At 42.8% G+C, this 18,599-nt stretch overlaps 1 protein-coding gene across 1 annotated transcript in view; it reads left to right on the top strand.

The window, feature by feature from the left end:
- Nucleotides 1-18,599, top strand: part of LOC128696090 (uncharacterized) — a 58,999-nt gene that overhangs the window by 15,387 nt on the left and 25,013 nt on the right. The window contains exon 2 of the mRNA XM_053787152.2: nt 2,883-3,416. Within this exon, the coding sequence (XP_053643127.1) occupies nt 3,365-3,416 (52 nt within the window). The 5' untranslated portion in view covers nt 2,883-3,364. The remainder of the gene's footprint in view (nt 1-2,882; nt 3,417-18,599) is intronic.

Raw genomic sequence — 18,599 nt, 5'->3', positions numbered from 1 at the left:
TGTCTGAGGATCTCACTTTCAAGGATCACAACAGTGCCACGATCGCACGTGCAAAGAAAATGATAGGATGGATAATGAGAACTTTCAAAACGAGAGATGCCAAGCCCATGATGATCCTTTTCAAATCACTTGTTCTCTCTAGGCTGGAATACTGCTGTACATTAACATCTCCATACAAAGCAGGTGAAATCGCAGATCTAGAGAGTGTACAGAGATCCTTTACTGCACGTATAAGTTCTGTCAAGCACCTTAACTACTGGGAACGCTTGGAAGCACTTGACTTGTACTCGTTGGAACGCAGGAGGGAGAGATATATCATAATATACACTTGGAAAATCTTGGAAGGAATGGTCCCAAATCTGCACACAGAAATCACTCCCTACGAAAGTAAAAGACTGGGCAGGCGATGCAAAATGCCGCCAATAAAAAGTAGGGGCGCCATTGGTACACTAAGGGAAAACACCATAAGTGTCCGGGGCCCAAAACTGTTTAACAGCCTCCCATCAAGCATTAGGGGAATTGCCAATAAACCCCTGGCTGCCTTCAAGAGAGCTGGACAGATACCTAAAGTCAGTGCCGGATCAGCCGGGCTGTGGCTCGTACGTTGGACTGCGTGCGGCCAGCAGTAACAGCCTAGTTGATCAGGCCCTGATCCATCGGGAGGCCTGGTCATGGACCGGGCCGCGGGGGCGTTGATCCCCGGAATAACCTCCAGGTAACATCCCAGCGGGAGCCAGTGATGCTCCACACAACGAGAAGCATTATGGGGACTCGAAAATATATATTTTCATTGGCACAAATGAATCTCTAAAATAAAAAGCGGGATAAATTAGTTACTGCAGGGAAAAGTGTTCATCATACTGATGTTCTTGGTTGCACGAAGGCCACTGTATGTACCACAGAGTAGCTGACCTGAGGAACTTACGTTCTTTTAAAGACGGCTAGGGGGTCTGTTGGTAGTCCCGACGTATGAATTATGTATGAAGGGAGGGTGTTGAAAATCCTGTTTCTTTACGCTTATTAAGATATCTTAGTGCACTCGTTGCTTTAAGGGACTAAGAATACTGTTAATGTAAGCTTCATCTCTACAATTTTTAACTTGCTTTATTTATATATATATATATAAAATTTGCAAAACAACCACTGTGAAAGAATAGAGAAATTCCAAGCGCTTTCGTGACTACTCACATTATTATTGTTCCTTGATAATATGAGTAGTCACGAAAGTGCTTGGAATTTCTCTATTATTTCACAGTGGTTGTTTTGCATATTCTGAACTCACCTGTTTACTGTGATCTTATTACATACATACATATATACATATATATATATATATATATATATATATATATATATATATATATATATATATATATATATATATATATATATATATATATATATATATATATTATATATATATATGTATATGTATATATATATATATATTAATATATATATATACATACATATGCCGAGTAAGTTAAATTGGTCAATTAGCAAGAACTCGTTTAAAATTAAGTCTTTTTCTAAAAAAAATTATCTTATACGTGTAAAGATTTTTTTCATTCATGTTAATGTAAAAATGAGTAATTTTGTACGAAAAGTACCAAAATATATAAACTATATTATTTTCTTCTTATTCTTTTTAGTAATTACAGGAAAAGGGGTTAAAAGCCTATTGTTCCCGGCATTTTAGTCGACTTTTACAACAGGCATGGCTTACGGAGGAAAGATTCTTTTTCCACTTCCCCATGGATATAAAAGGAAAAGTAATAAGAACAAGAACTATTAAGATAAAATAAAAACAAAACTCAGATAAGTGTGTATAAATAAACATGTACATGTATGTGTAGTGTGACCCAAGTAGAAGTAGCAAGACGTATCTGTAATCTTGCATATTTATGAGAGACAAAAGACACCAGCAATCTTACCATCATGTAAAACAATTACAGACTTTCGTTTTACACTCACTTGGCAGGACGGTAGTACCTCCCTGGAGAGCGTATAAATCTGTAGGGAAGGAAGGCGGGGTGGGAGTCGTCCTCGAAAAGGTTGGAGGAAGGGGGTAAAGGAGGTTTTGTGGGCGAGAGGCTTGGGCTTCCAGCAAGCGTGCGTGAGCGTGTTAGATAGGAGTGAATGGAGACGAATGGTATTTGGGACCTGACGAGCTGTTGGAGTGTGAGCAGGGTAATATTTAGTGAAGGGATTCAGGGAAACCGGTTATTTTTATATAGCCGGACTCGAGTCCTGGAAATGGAAAGTACAATGTCTGCACTCTAAAAGAGTGGTTTGGGATATTGGCAGTTTGGAGGGATATGTTGTGTATCTTTATATGTATATACTTCTAAACTGCTGTATTCTGAGCACCTCTGCAAAAACAGCGATTATGTGTGAGTGAGGTGAAAGTGTTGAATAATGAAAGTATTTTCTTTTTGGGGATTTTCTTTCTTTTTGGGTCACCCTGCCTCGGTGGGAGACGGCCGACTTGTTGAAAAAAAAAATTATTATCTTACTTATAACAAGCGCAATTTAATTTAGCCTAATCCAACTAAATGTATTTTAGGCGAGTTTACAATAATTTAATAATAAAAAATGAAATATATTTTTTTAATTAGGTTCAGAATGACTTTTGCGAAATTATTGCATACACAAATTTTCGCTTGTCTTATTCGGCAAGAAGAGCGTTGCAGTTTAAGCCAAAATCGCAGGTTTTACCTATTTGGCACGACATTATATAAGAGAGACAGACCCGAGTATTTTTTAATTAATGAATATTTACGGATTAGTGAATATCTTGTGACCTTAAAAGGCTCAGGAACACTACGTCTTAAAAATTAAACTTATGGCCGTATATTAATTACCGTTTCATTTATTTACAGAGTCTGGAGAAGAGGAAGAATTAACAAGGAGTCTGCCTGAGGAAGTATACAGAGAAGACCTGGTTGACCTTCAACACTCAACGACGACACTATATATTACAACCATGAAATCCAAAACAGCAAAGTTAAGAGAATGTTTTAGAAAACTAAACTATTCACTGAATGAACGATGGTCTTAAAGGTGATTTATTTGCTCAAGGTCAAGATGTATTTTTGTAAGACCTGTGCTAGTGCTCCATTAATGTTAACATATATATTAGCAAGGAAATACTTTAATTATAAACGGCTGGAACTTTGACCAAAGGTGTTCATTCAGAAATATCAAAGTTCCAGGGAGTTTTACGCAAATGAGATGAATTACATTTCTGGATTTGTGTCTATAATGCTCTGACTACTGCCCCAGGATGGTCATTGCTACACTATAAAACAAGCAAGCTTTCCATCACTGTTTTCTTAAGTTATGGTTTACATTAACAAAGAAAATGAAATCACAAGAAGAAGAAAACAACGAGAGAAAACGGTGCAGAGAACAAGGTAAGATACCAACAATCATTATATTTTTTGGTTGGCACTATTAATATGCGATAGTGCCAACCTAATTGTTTAGGCGGTAGACCTAGGCGAGGTTATCATTGAAATGTTTATACTAAACCTTAATTCACAACTGCATCACAAATATACACACCGAGATGTGTACATCTCTCAGTGTATATATGCGCTGAGAGTTTATTCTAATCCCTGGTTCGCGGATTAAAGTATTCTTGACTGGTAGTAAACAAGTGATATGCAGCGTTAAATGACCCTTTGAGTAGTCGATAGGCTTTAAGCCCACTTAAACCAACTGCATAGCACCGAGAGGTGTAAGTCAGTGTATAAACACTGAGCTTGCCTTGATCCTTGTTTTATGGATTAAATTATCCTCGACTTGTGGCGAACAGTTTACCTGGAAAATTATCGTTTGGGCTTGTATAGTCAAGTTTTAAACCAAATTACCAGCCATCCAACTGCAAGAGAAATATATCAACACCAATGAAAGCAAAAGACTCGGCAGGAGATGAAACATTACCCCCAATGAAAAGAAGGGCGCCACGAGTACAGAGACAGCACAGTAAGTGTCAGGGGCCCAAGACTGTTCAACTGCCTCCCAGCATATATAAGGGGATTACCAATAGACCCCTGGCTGTCTTCAAGAAGGCACTGGACAGGCACCTTACCGGGAGTTTACCTGGAGAGGGTTTCGGGGGTCAACGCCCCCGTGGCCCGGTCTGAGGCCAGGCCTCATGGTGGATTAGGGTCTGATCAACCAGGCTGTTACTGCTGGCCGCACGCAAGCTGACGTACGAACCACAGCCCGGTTGGTCAGGTACTGACTTTAGGTGCCTGTCCAGTGCCTTCATGAAGTCAGTACCTGACCAGCCGGGCTGTGGTTATGTCAGTTTGCGTGTGGCCAGCAGCAACAGCCTGGTTGACCAGACCCTGATCCACCACGAGGCTGGTCTCAGACCGGGCCGCGGAGGCGTTGACCCCCGAAACTCTCCAGGTAAACCAAGATGTGTGTATTGCAAACTCTAGCTGCCCACTGAAACATTTTTATTAACATTCAGTAATTACTAACTTACAAGTGATGGTAATGGAAAATTATAACATACAAACCGAGGTATTTATGCACGAGTATATACACACGGAGTTTATATCTCAACTGAATAATATCCTAACTCAGTTTATTTTAGCACACCTAGGGTATATTACATTCCCGCAGGATGCGACTCAACACTGATAACTTTCAAAAACATTTAGACACTTCCCTGTAGAGCTTGACTGTGAGGAGGCACTGACACCGTCCTGGTCACGTTGCCAGTGTATGCTGTCTGATTTTAATGTATTATTACATTCAGGGAAAACGCTAACTCTTTAGGGAAGGATAACTTAAATTTCTTTATTCAGAAGCCCTTCATCAGGGAGTGTAAGCAATGAGCTAGGCTTTCAGCACCGCTTTTTGAATCACTGTTGGTGGGAATATTGATGGCTAGAAATATTCATAGTTTCCGCCATCAAATCTTTGACGCCACCTGAGGAAAAGTCTGACAAGACTCAAAACTTGGGCCAGCCCCGAGACTTTAAAGTCTGCGAAGTCTGGCCTTCACCTCCTGCCCTCGGTTGTCAAGCAAAGCAGAAATATAATTCATTCATATTCTCTGTCTCAGAGAGAGAGAGAGAGAGAGAGAGAGAGAGAGAGAGAGAGAGAGAGACAAACACACACACACACACACACACACAATGTTCCAGAGAGGGGACACAGCAACAAGTGGTCACAACTGGAAGCTGAAGACTCAGACGAGTCAAAGGGATGTTAGGAAGTATTTCTTCAGTCAGAGTTGTCAGGAAGTGGAATAGTCTAGAAAGTGAGGTAGTGGAGGCAGGAACCATACATAGCTTAAAGATGAGGTATGATAAAGCTCATGGAGCAGGGAGAGGACCTAGTACCGTTCAGTGAAGAGGCTGGGTCAGGAGCAGTCTCAACCCCTGCAACCACAAAGTGTGTATGTACTCGCCTAAATGTATTATCAATCATTCTCAAGTAACTAGGCAAAAAATATCAACAATATACAAGTTAAACTGTTAAGATCATGCAATAATAAATGCATATGCGAAACAGCACGTTACACAATACATATATGAAAGCTTTAGGGTGTTTTCCGGGTTAAGTATAAAATTGCCTCCTACTTTAATTTGTGGATTATTTTTATATTTATTGTAACTGAGGTGGGAAGTACAGTGGCTGCGCTCTGAAGGAAGTGTTATCACAAGTCGGAGAGTCATTATAATTGTGACGTCACCACGGTTATGTTGAGACAGCTGTATATTGGTTGAACCATAGTGAACGTTTCCTGTCATGAGTAATCCTACCTTGGTAGGAGACCACAGGAGTGATGAAACAAAATTCGGACACAAAAATGCACATTCAATTTGTGTATATTGTGATGAGTATCTCTCTCGTGATGCATGTGTTCTGGAGAGCACCAGTCCAGCTTCACGTGAAGGGGTACATCTTGGCCGATATTTGGGATTATTCTGGATTGGTGAACAGGTGACATAGCCCTCGTATGTCGATAGGTTTCAAACAATTAACAAAATGACCTAAACCCGTGCATATCAAGGTAAACAGACTTATCAGAATATATACGGAATTATTACAAGTGCTATGTAGCTAAAAACATTAATTTTTAGCTATTTTTTTTTTTTTTATATTTTATTTAAAACCAATACAGTTTAACATAAAAATAAAGAAACAGTATGGAACCTAATCAAATTAACTGACAAACGGATTGTACTTACATGCTCGCAAGATATTACAACAAAAACTTACATCAAGAACATAACTAAAAACAAAATTACATGTCACAGGGTCATGAATTGACATATATACAAAACCTTGCATATATATAAATTGTACATATAAATGACATCTGACAAAGGTTCAATACACTTGAACATAAAATATACAAAGAAGTTATATCAGTTAAATCCCATCCTTCACATTAATCAAAAAACCAAAACCTAACATCATAATCTGACTAGATAATCTACATACTTATCCCTAACAATACAGCTGAACATATCCCAACATACAAATAAACAGAAAAGAATACAGCTTAGAACACAATAACAAGCTCTATACTGTTACAATACACCCATATAAAACTTTCAGACAAATGGACTACGTCACTAAACTGTCTAGATATGTCTGTATACCATACAGACTAAAACTTAACATCAAGAACTTGCATGAACACCAAACCGGTATCAGGGTACAGACCTTAATTATAAACTTTAAAAAGAATCAATCATGCGTATATAAAGTATTACATAACGTCTGACCCATGACAAAGGCTCAATACAATAGAAAGAGATATATATTTATATATATACACATACACACCCACACACACACACCCACACCCACATCCACACACACACCCACACGTACACAAAAATTTTCACAAAATCACATTAATCATATGCACTGTATGCACAATGCAAAACAGGATATACGTATCTCTCATCGTGCAAAAACCCAGCACGTAACATAAATACAAACTAAAACACACTGCATGTCGCAAATAACTTATTTCTCAAGAATCATGTTATACAAGACTGATACACATCATAATTATACATAAATCTACTATATTATACCTACATTCTGAAAAGTGTTATATCTACCATAACGAGACCTTGAGCTCTACATCCACACTTGGATGCCATAAAGTCCCAATGAAAACCAGGAAACCATTCCAAGCCCACATTCACCACACTCTCACGACCCCCCCCCCAGGGAGGCGAGCCCGCTGTTGCCCCCTGACTCCCTCCAACCTATGAAAACCCCTTCATTCACTCATATCCAATCACAGATTTACGAGAATCCCTAACGTTAGCATTCTATACCCCTCTGAGAAAGCCTGATCCCACCTCCTCCCATACAAATCTCTGTTACGACACCTCGTACTATAGAACGTTACCGCAAGAACCTTTCTTCTCTCCTCACTATCCCCTCTCCCCCTCATCACCCACGACATATATATATAATCTACCATGATATAATCTAAAGCTCTTATGACACCCTCGTCTAACCCGCCCATATCTAGACTTAGAGCACGCAAAACCGACACCCCACGGCCCCCCACCCTCTGTACCAACCTACTTAACCAGCACCTAACCTCCTCTAGCCCTTCACAAAAGTAAACTACATGGAACGCTGTCTCATCCCCTCCACAGATACCACACCCCCCACCCTCTACAACCTGTCTGTTTCGTAATATCTCACCAGACGGAAGGATCCCATGCAGAAAACGAAACATCACCTCACGCGCCCGAGGTTTTAACTTCAATTTACTAAATCTAAACCAAATACTCTTCCACGCATACATGGGGAACAAACCCTCAACTGGGACAACGCACCTACCTACAAGTAACCTACACAAAACCCTTATACGAACCTTTCTCAGTTCCCTAACCAACATAACAGCCCTCAAAACTATTTCACATTCCCTCAACTCCATTCCTCGATACCACATACCCAGCCTGTCGTGTATCCTTCCCAAACGCCCCGCGTTCACACCCTCACGCAACACTTCCCATTTAATGAACACACATTTAGCCCTCCGTCTCAAATCCAACAACCCCAACCCACCCTGACTTACAGGTAACATTACAACCTCCCTCCGTAACCAATCACAACGTGAACCCCATAAAAATTTGTACACCCGTCTTAGTATCCCCGCAATCGCTGTCCCTGTAATTGGGAACACAGCTGCAACATACCAAACCTTACTATACAATAAAATGTTCACGACTATCACTCGCTGTATCAGAGTTAGGTGCTGGGGTCTCAGAACACCTAGACGCCCCACGATCCTTTCCAATAACCTATCCGAATTTTCCTCCCGCGCCGCAACCATGTCATCCCTATAAATAATACCACAAATCTTTAAAGACACCGCCCATTCTTTAACAACATTACATCTCCCCCCCACACCCCCCACCCAGGAACCCAACCCCATGCACCTTGACTTCGCACTATTTACCTGCATACCCGTGGCACTTCCAAATAATTGCACCACCTCGTCCAACACTCTCATTGACATCCCTGCACGAAAGAGAACAGTGGTGTCGTCAACATATCCAATTAACCCCGGCCAGGCCCTCCCACCCCCCACACTTCCCGCACATGGCGTACATAAGCTACGGTCAACCATTCTATAAAAGGGGTCCTGGAAACACGCAAACAATATTTGGGACATGGGGCATCCCTGTCTAAGGCCTCTTCCCATTGCAATGTCCTTCCCCATACACCCATTAATCTGTATCCTCATTTTCGCCCCCTTGTACAACGTATTTACCCACTCGACTATTTCCTCCCCAAAACCCTGTCTCCTAAGTATAACCTGCAAAGCTCCCCTTTCCACTCATTCGTATGCTCCCTGCCAGTCTAGAGCCAACAAAGCCGCCCCTCCACCCCCACCCTTAGCTTCCACAAAACTTCTCAGTATCCCATGTCCTTCAATCATCGACCTCCCCGGCAACCCGAACTGAGATGTTGACACCACCCTCTCCACTACACATTTGAACCTATTACCTAAAATTTTTGCAAACACCTTATAGTCTGCACACATCAGTGATATGGCTCGGTACTCCCGAAGGGTGGGCTGCCCCTTGACCTTCGGGACCAGCACTACTACTGCTGTTTCCTGCTTCTCCCCCAACTTACCCTTCTCTTTCATACTATTAAATAACCTAACTATAAATTCCTTTATCAACGCCCAATGTTGTAAATAAAATTCTACCGGGAGACCATCAATACCGGGAGCTTTCCCCTTCCTCATTCCCCTTAACGCATTCTCTATTTCCTCTGCCGTAATCGTCCCACCTAAAGCCTTTCGATCACTATTTCCTAAATTACACGTCACATACGTACACACCTTGTCCAATGCCCCGTCACCCACCCCCCCACTGTTCCAGTATTTCTCGTACCAAGCCTCCGCATACGCACACATCCCCTTCGTGGTTCGTATCTCCTGCCCTACTCTATAATTCCCAACCATCTCCGTTACCTCTAAACATGGTATAGCCGTCAGCGCCTGCCTTTGCTTTTGATGCCGCAAAACACACGCTGACGGCTTGTCGCCCCAAAGCACTTCCTCCACCCCTGCCTGCATCCTTACAGCTTGAAACCTTTCATTTTGCAACACCCTCAACCTCCCCTTTATTTCAGCTATTTCATCCATAGGAAAATTATTCCCATCCACCCCCCTCCCATAGCAACCTCTTAACCTATCCTCTAAATAGTTAGCCAGTCCATATTTTAAATTATTAATACGTTTTCCTTCTCTCACATAAAACTTTCTAATCCTTTCCTTTGCGACAGTATCCCACCATGTCACAATGTCATCCACTCCCTGTTCTTCCACACTAAGCTCCTTCCATAGGACTGAAAACCCCTCCAACCCCTCCTCATCTCCTAACACACTTATATTTAATTTCCAATAACTTCTATATATGTCCGCGAGCGTCCCCCACCCAACCTCCACCACCACTGCCCTATGATCTGACATTGTAGTCTCAACAGTACTGAAAGATTTCACGTTCACTCCCTGAGAAAGGTACACTCTATCTAGTCTCGCAGCATAACCACTCCTAACAAACGTATATTCAGTCTCCCACACCGCTCCCCCAAAGGCATCACGTAACCTAACATCCCTTAATAAATCCCTAAGAGCCACAGACATATATCCAGCTCCTCTTGGGTCCACATCAGCCACCCTGATTACACTATTCCAGTCCCCACCAACTATCGCCACCTCTGGCAGTGCACTTAAGAAAAACACAAGATCCTCACACACAAAATCATTCTTTACCTTTATGTTATTTTCTGCCGGCGCATACACACTCACAAAAGACACACGCTTACCCATCCACCACCCATCCACACGCAACACCCTCCCTCCCCCTCCTCCCTCGCTTCTCTGCAAAACAAACGGGCTCGTCTCCCTTATTAAAATTCCCACACCACCTTTTAGACGGGGAGATGGCAGGGTAACTACCCGAAATCCTGCCACCTCCAACACCCTACCCTCTTTGAAATTGTGCTCCTGCAGGAACACAACATCCACTCTAGATTTATTCAGAAAATTACGAAACCAATCTCTCTTCATACCGCTACATAACCCATTAACATTTACAGACATACACCTAAGGCCTATGAAAGTTTCCACCCCTGCTTCCTCTCATCACTCTTTACAACTCCAGAGCTTGAATTTACGTTCAACACCTTCAGAGTGCTCTCTTTCCCTCCCCCCTTCTTCCGGTGCCTCCTATCATGGCTACCACCACCTACACCACTACCTTCACACTTCACCTCAGTCTTTTTCCCAGGCCTTTGTGCAGGCGTAAGGACGTCATCAGAATCTGATGTAGCCGCCCTCTTTCTCGTGACAGTCATGTTACACATATCTTGATCAGATGTTACCTCTCGATGAACCTCCACCTCCACCTGAGAATGGTGTAATGAGTCAATGGATGACTCCAAACCACCATCACGTCCCAAATTATCATGTCTCAGACTTTCTGGAAGCGACGATTCTCCAATGACACCACGCTCAGATGTAACATCCCTCTCTGGTGGTGACAACGTCTTCAACACCTCCACCAATTCCTCCTCAATCTCAAGAACCTTCTCTTGTACTTGCTGCTCCTCCTTATCCACAGGAGACGACACCTGATCAGGCAGTTGGGGGCGGGACTCCAACTCACCACCAGTCCTGTGTGCCCGATCCACTATCTCGCTCCACAAAACACCACGCCCTCCATCCGATGTTTGTTCCTCACCTGCCACCTTTGAAGCAGGGGCTGCGACGTCCACCACAGGTCCAGGCACATGTCTTCGCTTGTCACAGGTCGCCGCTATGTGATCATACTCACCACATAGGCGGCACGTACGTCGTTGTCCTGGGTACATTACCATTACCTGCGTCCTGAAATCTTGTAGGTACACATAGGATGGTATTTGGTGCCTCAAAGTCATTTTGAGGTTGAAAGAACCCTCTGGAAAACCAGCATAGGCTCCTGCCGCCCACGTACCATGTTGAGCATAATGCACCGTCCCATACTTCTCAAAAACTTTCCTTATATCTGCCTCGTCCGCCTCAAAGGGAACGTTGCGTAACTTGATCCACGTATAATACCGTGAAACATCTATCATTCTTACAGTGACAGCTGGTGTGACGTTAAGACTCACGTCCTGAAACCTGGTGATTAACGATTCATAAACCGTTGCTGATAGCAGTTTGACGAAAATTCGTTGTCCTCCGTTCAATGCTACACCATACAAGTCACAATCTTGTACTCCATAAGTCTCCCGTATGATCTTTGGCAATAAGACTTGCGCAGAACTGGTCGTTATCGTTCCTTTAAGTAGCTCGATGCCTACAGTATTTATCCTTCGTCTCAGACTAACCGCCATCTTGACGATCACAGTGCACCTAAGTTGTTAGCCGAGGTGTGACAGCACCACTTCACACCACTGCAGCCAGGTAACTGACAAGGGCGCTCGCCTACACACAGCAGAGGGGTGCAGAGCGCTACCGCACACTACCGTGGTCAGGCAGCGAATGACTTTTTAGCTATTAGGGAGCACAATCAAGTCATCAGATTTGATTGTGATCCCTAACAAATGTATGTATGAACTATACAAATGTTTTTCTGCAGTATTACATGCAATAAAATATTAACTACGCAAGACAGCCACTAGCATGAGGTGCATTTCGAGCAGACTAAAGCCTAATGCTGACAGGTTTCTTAAGAACTAGACATTAAGAGTTAGACATTGGTTATTAAGGAGTTTTCTAAATGTACAAAAAAAAAAAAAACTGGAGGTAGCTAAGTGAACAACAGTACAATTTTAAGTATGCATTGGGGGAGGGAAAGAGGTAGGTAACTGAAAATAGCACATGTCTTCAACTCAACATTAAAAAAATATGTTTTGACTTTCATATTTACTTTTTAGTAATTAAAAAATAGAAACGTTAATCTGACCTAAATTCTACATAACTAGATTATGTTAACGTCCTGTGTGTGTTACATTCTAATATATATCAGTAACTTGTTTATCCAAATCATATTAGCATTCCTACTCATGTTCCCACTGTCGTCAATATATTTCGATGTATAGCTAAAAATACGTTCTACAGAAGCCCTCCAAACTTTCCTCAGCACTGGTGAACACTCCTCCAGATGGGTCGAAAAAACTGGAACCGACCTCCGCATGAATCAAATACATGATCTATGTCAAGTAAGGCAACAGCGGCACTTCTCCGCTCCATGGAATATTACCCCATTCCAAACTACCATTCCTCCATTTCCCCCCAAACTACTTCTTAAATCACAACCAAAACTTCGCCTTGAAGCCAAACATGAGGCCTTAAGCTGTATTGATAACTTAGTCACACAGCACACACTCGCAAATTATTTACGCTGATGGTTCTGTTCACCAATCCACTGGTGCAGCTGGTAGTGCTGCTGTTGTCGTACAGAGTGATGGCTCTCTTAAAGAAATTGGAGCACGCATCAATAATTGGGCCTCTACCCTTCAGACAGAACTGTTTGCCATACTCCTTGCACTGAAATGCATCTATGTATCAAAGATTGACAGTTTAATTGTAACTGATTCTCTGTCATCCATAAATGCTCTCAACTCATTAAGCATAAATTGTGGCATGCTTGTGTCAGAAGCCAGACACAGGTATGGTAGGATTGTGGACAGTGGAGTCAGAGTGCACATGCTGTGGATTCCATCTCGCATTGGTCTTCAGATGCATGATAGAACTGATAAATTGGCTAAGCTGTATGCTTTCAAAGAGGGAGTAGATTACAATCTTGGCTTGTCAGGTAGTAGTTTGAGAACAATAATACGAAAAGAACTTCAACTGAATTTTATGGACTTAAGGCTCAGGGAGATTGACACTAGTGAGTCCATCTATCATCACTATCATGCAGGAGGAGCCACATGTCTATGGTGCATCCAACAAAATAAGCAGACTCTTGGATGTCACTACTGCCCGGCTCCGGCTGGGTTACAAGTATCTTTGGCAGGTTAAATCACCACCACCAGATGTAGACCAAACGAAATGTAAACTTTGCCAGATGGACTATTGTCACACCCTGCGTCATTATGTACTGGAGTGTGATAAAATTAATGAATTTAGAAACAACTCACTCAGAAATGTTCAAGAAATGGCAAAGTATTTTATCCACAGTGGCATATTGCAGACCATTCTGGAGAAATACCCTGACTTTGCTAGCTGTAAATAAAGCATTACCACATGTGTGCATGTGTGTGTGTGTGTGTGTGTGTGTGTGTGTGTGTGTGTGTGTGTGTGTGTGTGTGTGTGTGCATTCACCTAGTTGAGATTGCAGGGGTCGAGTCCAAGCTCCTGTGTGTTTACCTGGAGAGAGTTCCGGGGGTCAACGCCCCCGCGGCCCGGTCTGTGACCAGGCCTCCTGGTGGATCAGAGCCTGATCAACCGGGCTGTTGCTGCTGGCTGCACGCAAACCAACGTACGAGCCACAGCCCGGCTGATCAGGAACTGACTTTAGGTGCTTGTCCAGTGCTTGTGTGTGTGTGTGTTTGTGTGTGCGTGTTAGTTACCATTTTGTCCTAGGCACATGTCGATTAGACACTAGGCCTGTTGTATTTGTGAGTGTGTGTGTGTGTATATGTGTATGAGTGTGTGTGTGTGTGTATGAGTGGGTGTGTGTGTGTACTCACCTATTTGTACTCACCTATTTGTTGTTGCAGGAGTCGAGTCTTAGCTCCTGGCCCCGCCTCTTCACCAGTTGCTCTTCACCGGTATGAGTGTGTATGAGTTTGTGTATGTGTGTGTGTGTACTCACCTATTTGTACTCACCTATTTGTGGTTGCAGGGGTCGAGTCATAGCTCCTGGCCCCGCCTCTTCACTGATTGCTACTAGGTCCTCTCTCTCCCTGCTCCATGAGCTTTATCATACCTCGCCTTAAAACTATGTATGGTTCCCGCCTCCACTACTTCACTTTCTAGACTATTCCACGACTTGACTACTCTATGACTGAAGAAATACTTCCTAACATCCCTTTGATTCATCTGATTCTTCAACTTCCAATTGTGACCTCTTGTGTATGTGTCCCATCTCTGGAACATCCTGTCTTTGTCCACCGTGTCTATTCTGCGCAGTATTTTATATGTCGTTATCATGTCTCCCCTGACCCTCCTGGCCTCCAGTGTCGTCAGGCCGATTTCCCTCAACCTATCTTCGTACGACAATCCCCGTAGCTCTGGGACTAGTCTTGTTGCAAACCTTTGCACTTTCTCTAATTTCTTGACGTGCTTGACTAGGTGTGGATTCCAAACTGGTGCTGCATACTCCAGTATGGGCCTGACGTAAATGGTATACAGTGTCTTGAACGACTCCTTATTGAGGTATCGGAACGCTATCCGTAGGTTTGCCAGGCGCCCGTATGCTGCAGCAGTTATCTGATTTATGTGCGCCTCAGGAGATATGCTCGGTGTTATACTCACCCCCAGATCTTTTTCCTTGAGTGAGGTTTGCAGTCTTTGGCCATCTAAACTATATTGTGTCTGCGGTCTTCTTTGCCCTTCCCCAATCTTCATGACTTTGCATTTGGCAGGGTTAAACTTAAGGAGCCAGTTTCTGGACCAGGCTTGTAGCCTGTCCAGGTCTCTTTGTAGTCCTGCCTGATCCTCATCCGATTTGATTCTTCTCATTAACTTCACATCATCTGCAAACAAGGACACTTCCGAGTCTATCCCTTCCGTTATGTCGTTCACATATACCAAGAACAGCACAGGTCCTAGGACTGACCCCTGTGGAACCCCGCTTGTCACAAGCGCCCACTCTGACACCTCGTCACGTACCATGACTCGTTGTTGCCTCCCTGTCAGGTATTCTCTGATCCATTGCAGTGCCTTTCCTGTTATTTGTGCCTGATCTTCTAGCTTTTTCAGTAACCTCTTGTGAGGAACTGTGTCAAAGGCCTTTTTGCAGTCCAAAAAAATGCAGTCGATCCACCCCTCTCTCTCTTGTCTTACTTCTGTCACCTTGTCATAAAACTCTAGTAGGTTTGTGACACAGGATTTTCCTTCCCTGAAACCATGCTGGTTGTCAATTATACACTTGTTTCTTTCCAGGTGCTCCACCACACTCCTCCTGATGATCTTCTCCATGACCTTGCATACTATACACGTTAGTGATACAGGTCTGTAGTTTAGTGCCTCATGTCTGTCTCCCTTTTTAAACATTGGGACTACATTTGCCATCTTCCATACCTCAGGGAGTTGCCCAGTTTCAAATGATGTGTTGAAGATCTTTGTTAATGGCACACACAATATCTCTGCTCCCTCTTTAAGGACCCACGGAGAGATGTTGTCTGGTCCCACCGCCTTTGAGGTGTCAAGTTCGCATAGCAGCTTCTTCACTTCCTCCTTGGTTATATGTACCTCATCCAGCACTTGCTGGTGTACCCCCCTGTTCTGATTTCCTGGAGTCCTACTGGTTTCCACTGTAAATACTTCTTTAAATCTCGTGTTGAGCTCCTGACATACCTCTCGGTCGTTTCTTGTGAATTCCCCATCACCCTTCCTCAGTCTGATTACCTGGTCCTTGACTGTTGTTTTCCTCCTGATGTGGCTGTACAACAGCTTCGGGTCAGTGTGTGTGTGTGTGTGTGTGTGTGTGTGTGTGACTCAACAATCAATATTTGCACCAATAACTCACTACAGTTGTGACTGGGTGTGGAAGTGTGAATTGCTCATTACACTATAATTTGTTCATGATTGTAGCCATGTATAAACGTAAGTAATCATTCTTACAGTATTCATTACCTTTGTAACTTGTGAGCTCATTACCTTGTACCTAGTTCAGCTATCAAAACTTTGGGGCCCAGTCCCTGGATCCATTACGTACCTCTGTAATCTGTAAATACCTTTGTAACTTGTCATGATTGTGACCAGACCTACCTGGAGTTCATTACCTTTGTAATTTGTGAGTTCATTACCTTTGTAAATTGTGAATTCATTACCTCTGTAACTTGCTCAGCTATCAAAACTTTGGAGTCCAGTCCCTGGACCAATTATGTACCTTTGTAATCTTTTGACTACCGCCCACAGGATGGGTATGGGGTGCATAATAAACATATTAAACTAACTAAACTAACAAAACATTTCCCCAACCCAATTTTCAATGCTACCCAAGAAATAAGCTCTGATGTGTAGATGAATGGTTCAGAGAACCGACATGTTGATAAATTAGACATGTGCAACTCTTGGGTATCTTTACTTCAATACTGACCACTACAAATGTTATATCGATCTGTCAACAATATAATACTTGTGTAGTATATAGATTCCTAATACAATTATAGCGAGGTTCCCTCGCTAGCCATGATGTCACGAGACTTCCCACGTGAGCAGTTGGCTATATAAAATGTTAAAATATCTTATGCTGTAAACCAGGGGTCCCTGCGTGCCGCATGTGGCCTTTCTAGGAAATGGATGAGCGGCCCTCACATGAAATTATGATTTCACTTTTATGTAGGTTCCACACTGCACAATGTCAACAAAACCGTGAGACCCTCATACATTTGACCATCAAATGCGGTCTACTTGTGTAGGAAGGTTGAGGACCACTACTATAAACCATACACTTTTAGAAATAATAATGACCTTTATTTCTACAAGTACAAAGTATACAGGCCTAGCTGACATCAGTGACATGTTGATAAATTAGACATGTGCAACTCTTGGGTATCTTTATTGAGGAAACGTTTCGCCACACAGTGGCTTCATCAGTCCATACGTAGGAGAAACTTGAAGAACAGGAGGAGAATGAGGTAATCAGTCCCTCAACCTTGAGTCGATGTGTTCAGTCCATCAATCTACAAACCATTCATCTACAAATCAGTGACATGCTATATAGAAAGTCGCTGGTTACGCTGAGTATTTCGGGCAAATTAGGTCAGGTTTGTCCCAGGATGCGACCCACACCAGTCCACTAACACCCAGGTACTCATTTTACTGATGGGTGAACATAGACAACCGGTGTAAGGAAACACGTCCGATGTTTCCACCCCTTCGCTAGGAATCGAGCCCGGACCCTCACTGTGTGAAGCGAGAGCTTTAGCTACCGGACCACGGGGCACCGTGGCCATGGGTGATAAAGCCCCCACCGCGGGTGATAAAGCCCACATGTGTGGAACATCTTTAAAGCAAAGTTCTCCCAGCTTAATGCATCTTTAAAAAAAAATAAAAACAAAAAGTAAATATCTAATCGTTTCCCACTATTAATTCCATATATGTCTGCCGTTTTCTCTCATTCCCTCCCAGGTGTAACTAATGTAATGTTTCAACAGTGCAATTTCCTTTTATTATGAAAAATGTGGAATACAAAAGGGCGTGACCTTTGATATTTGTATCAGTCCGCGTTTTCCAAGTCCCACACACGCGGTAAATGGCTTTCACCATACCTGCTACTCGACACTATCCCTGCTACTGTACTTTCATCATCCATGCTACCCGATTTTTGCCATCCCTTTTCAGCCTTCCCATCCTCTCTCTACCTCTGTTTACCTTCCATTCTCCACTTTTTTATTTTTTTGCATTTCACTATACATCTTTTAACAGAATGCAAGCCAAGGAGTTTTGAGTCCAGGAATGTGCACTACACTCCCTGGTCATGGACCGGGCCGCGGGGGCGTTGACCCCCCCCAAGAGTACCCTCCAGGTATCTGGAGGGTATACTCCCCTTTCTGGAATAGAACCTTATTAATCCCGATTCCCCAGGCTCTGAATGACCGTTACGGGCTGCTGTTGAACCGTTTACCACACATACAAATTTTACTGCCGAGGTGGCTAGTTTATGTAGTGCGTAATAAACTAGCAGCTGCGGCGGCAGAATCTAATTCTCAGTGTACCGAGAATATAAAAATTATATAAATTACGTGGGTAGGGGTGTACAATTAGGAAGCTTAGAAGTTCCATTACAATGGGTCCCAAGGATACAAAATTCCAAAAATATTTAAAAAAAATCGGAATTAAAGTTTTACACTGTTCGATCCATAATACTGTGAATGCCCTCTTGACACACACCACTTTATCCCATTCGCATGAT

The sequence above is a fragment of the Cherax quadricarinatus genome, chromosome 48, assembly GCF_038502225.1.
Source record: "Cherax quadricarinatus isolate ZL_2023a chromosome 48, ASM3850222v1, whole genome shotgun sequence".
NCBI lineage: Eukaryota > Metazoa > Arthropoda > Malacostraca > Decapoda > Parastacidae > Cherax > Cherax quadricarinatus.
Note: the sequence above shows the minus strand (reverse complement) of the source record. Positions and strands in the feature narration are given on the sequence as shown.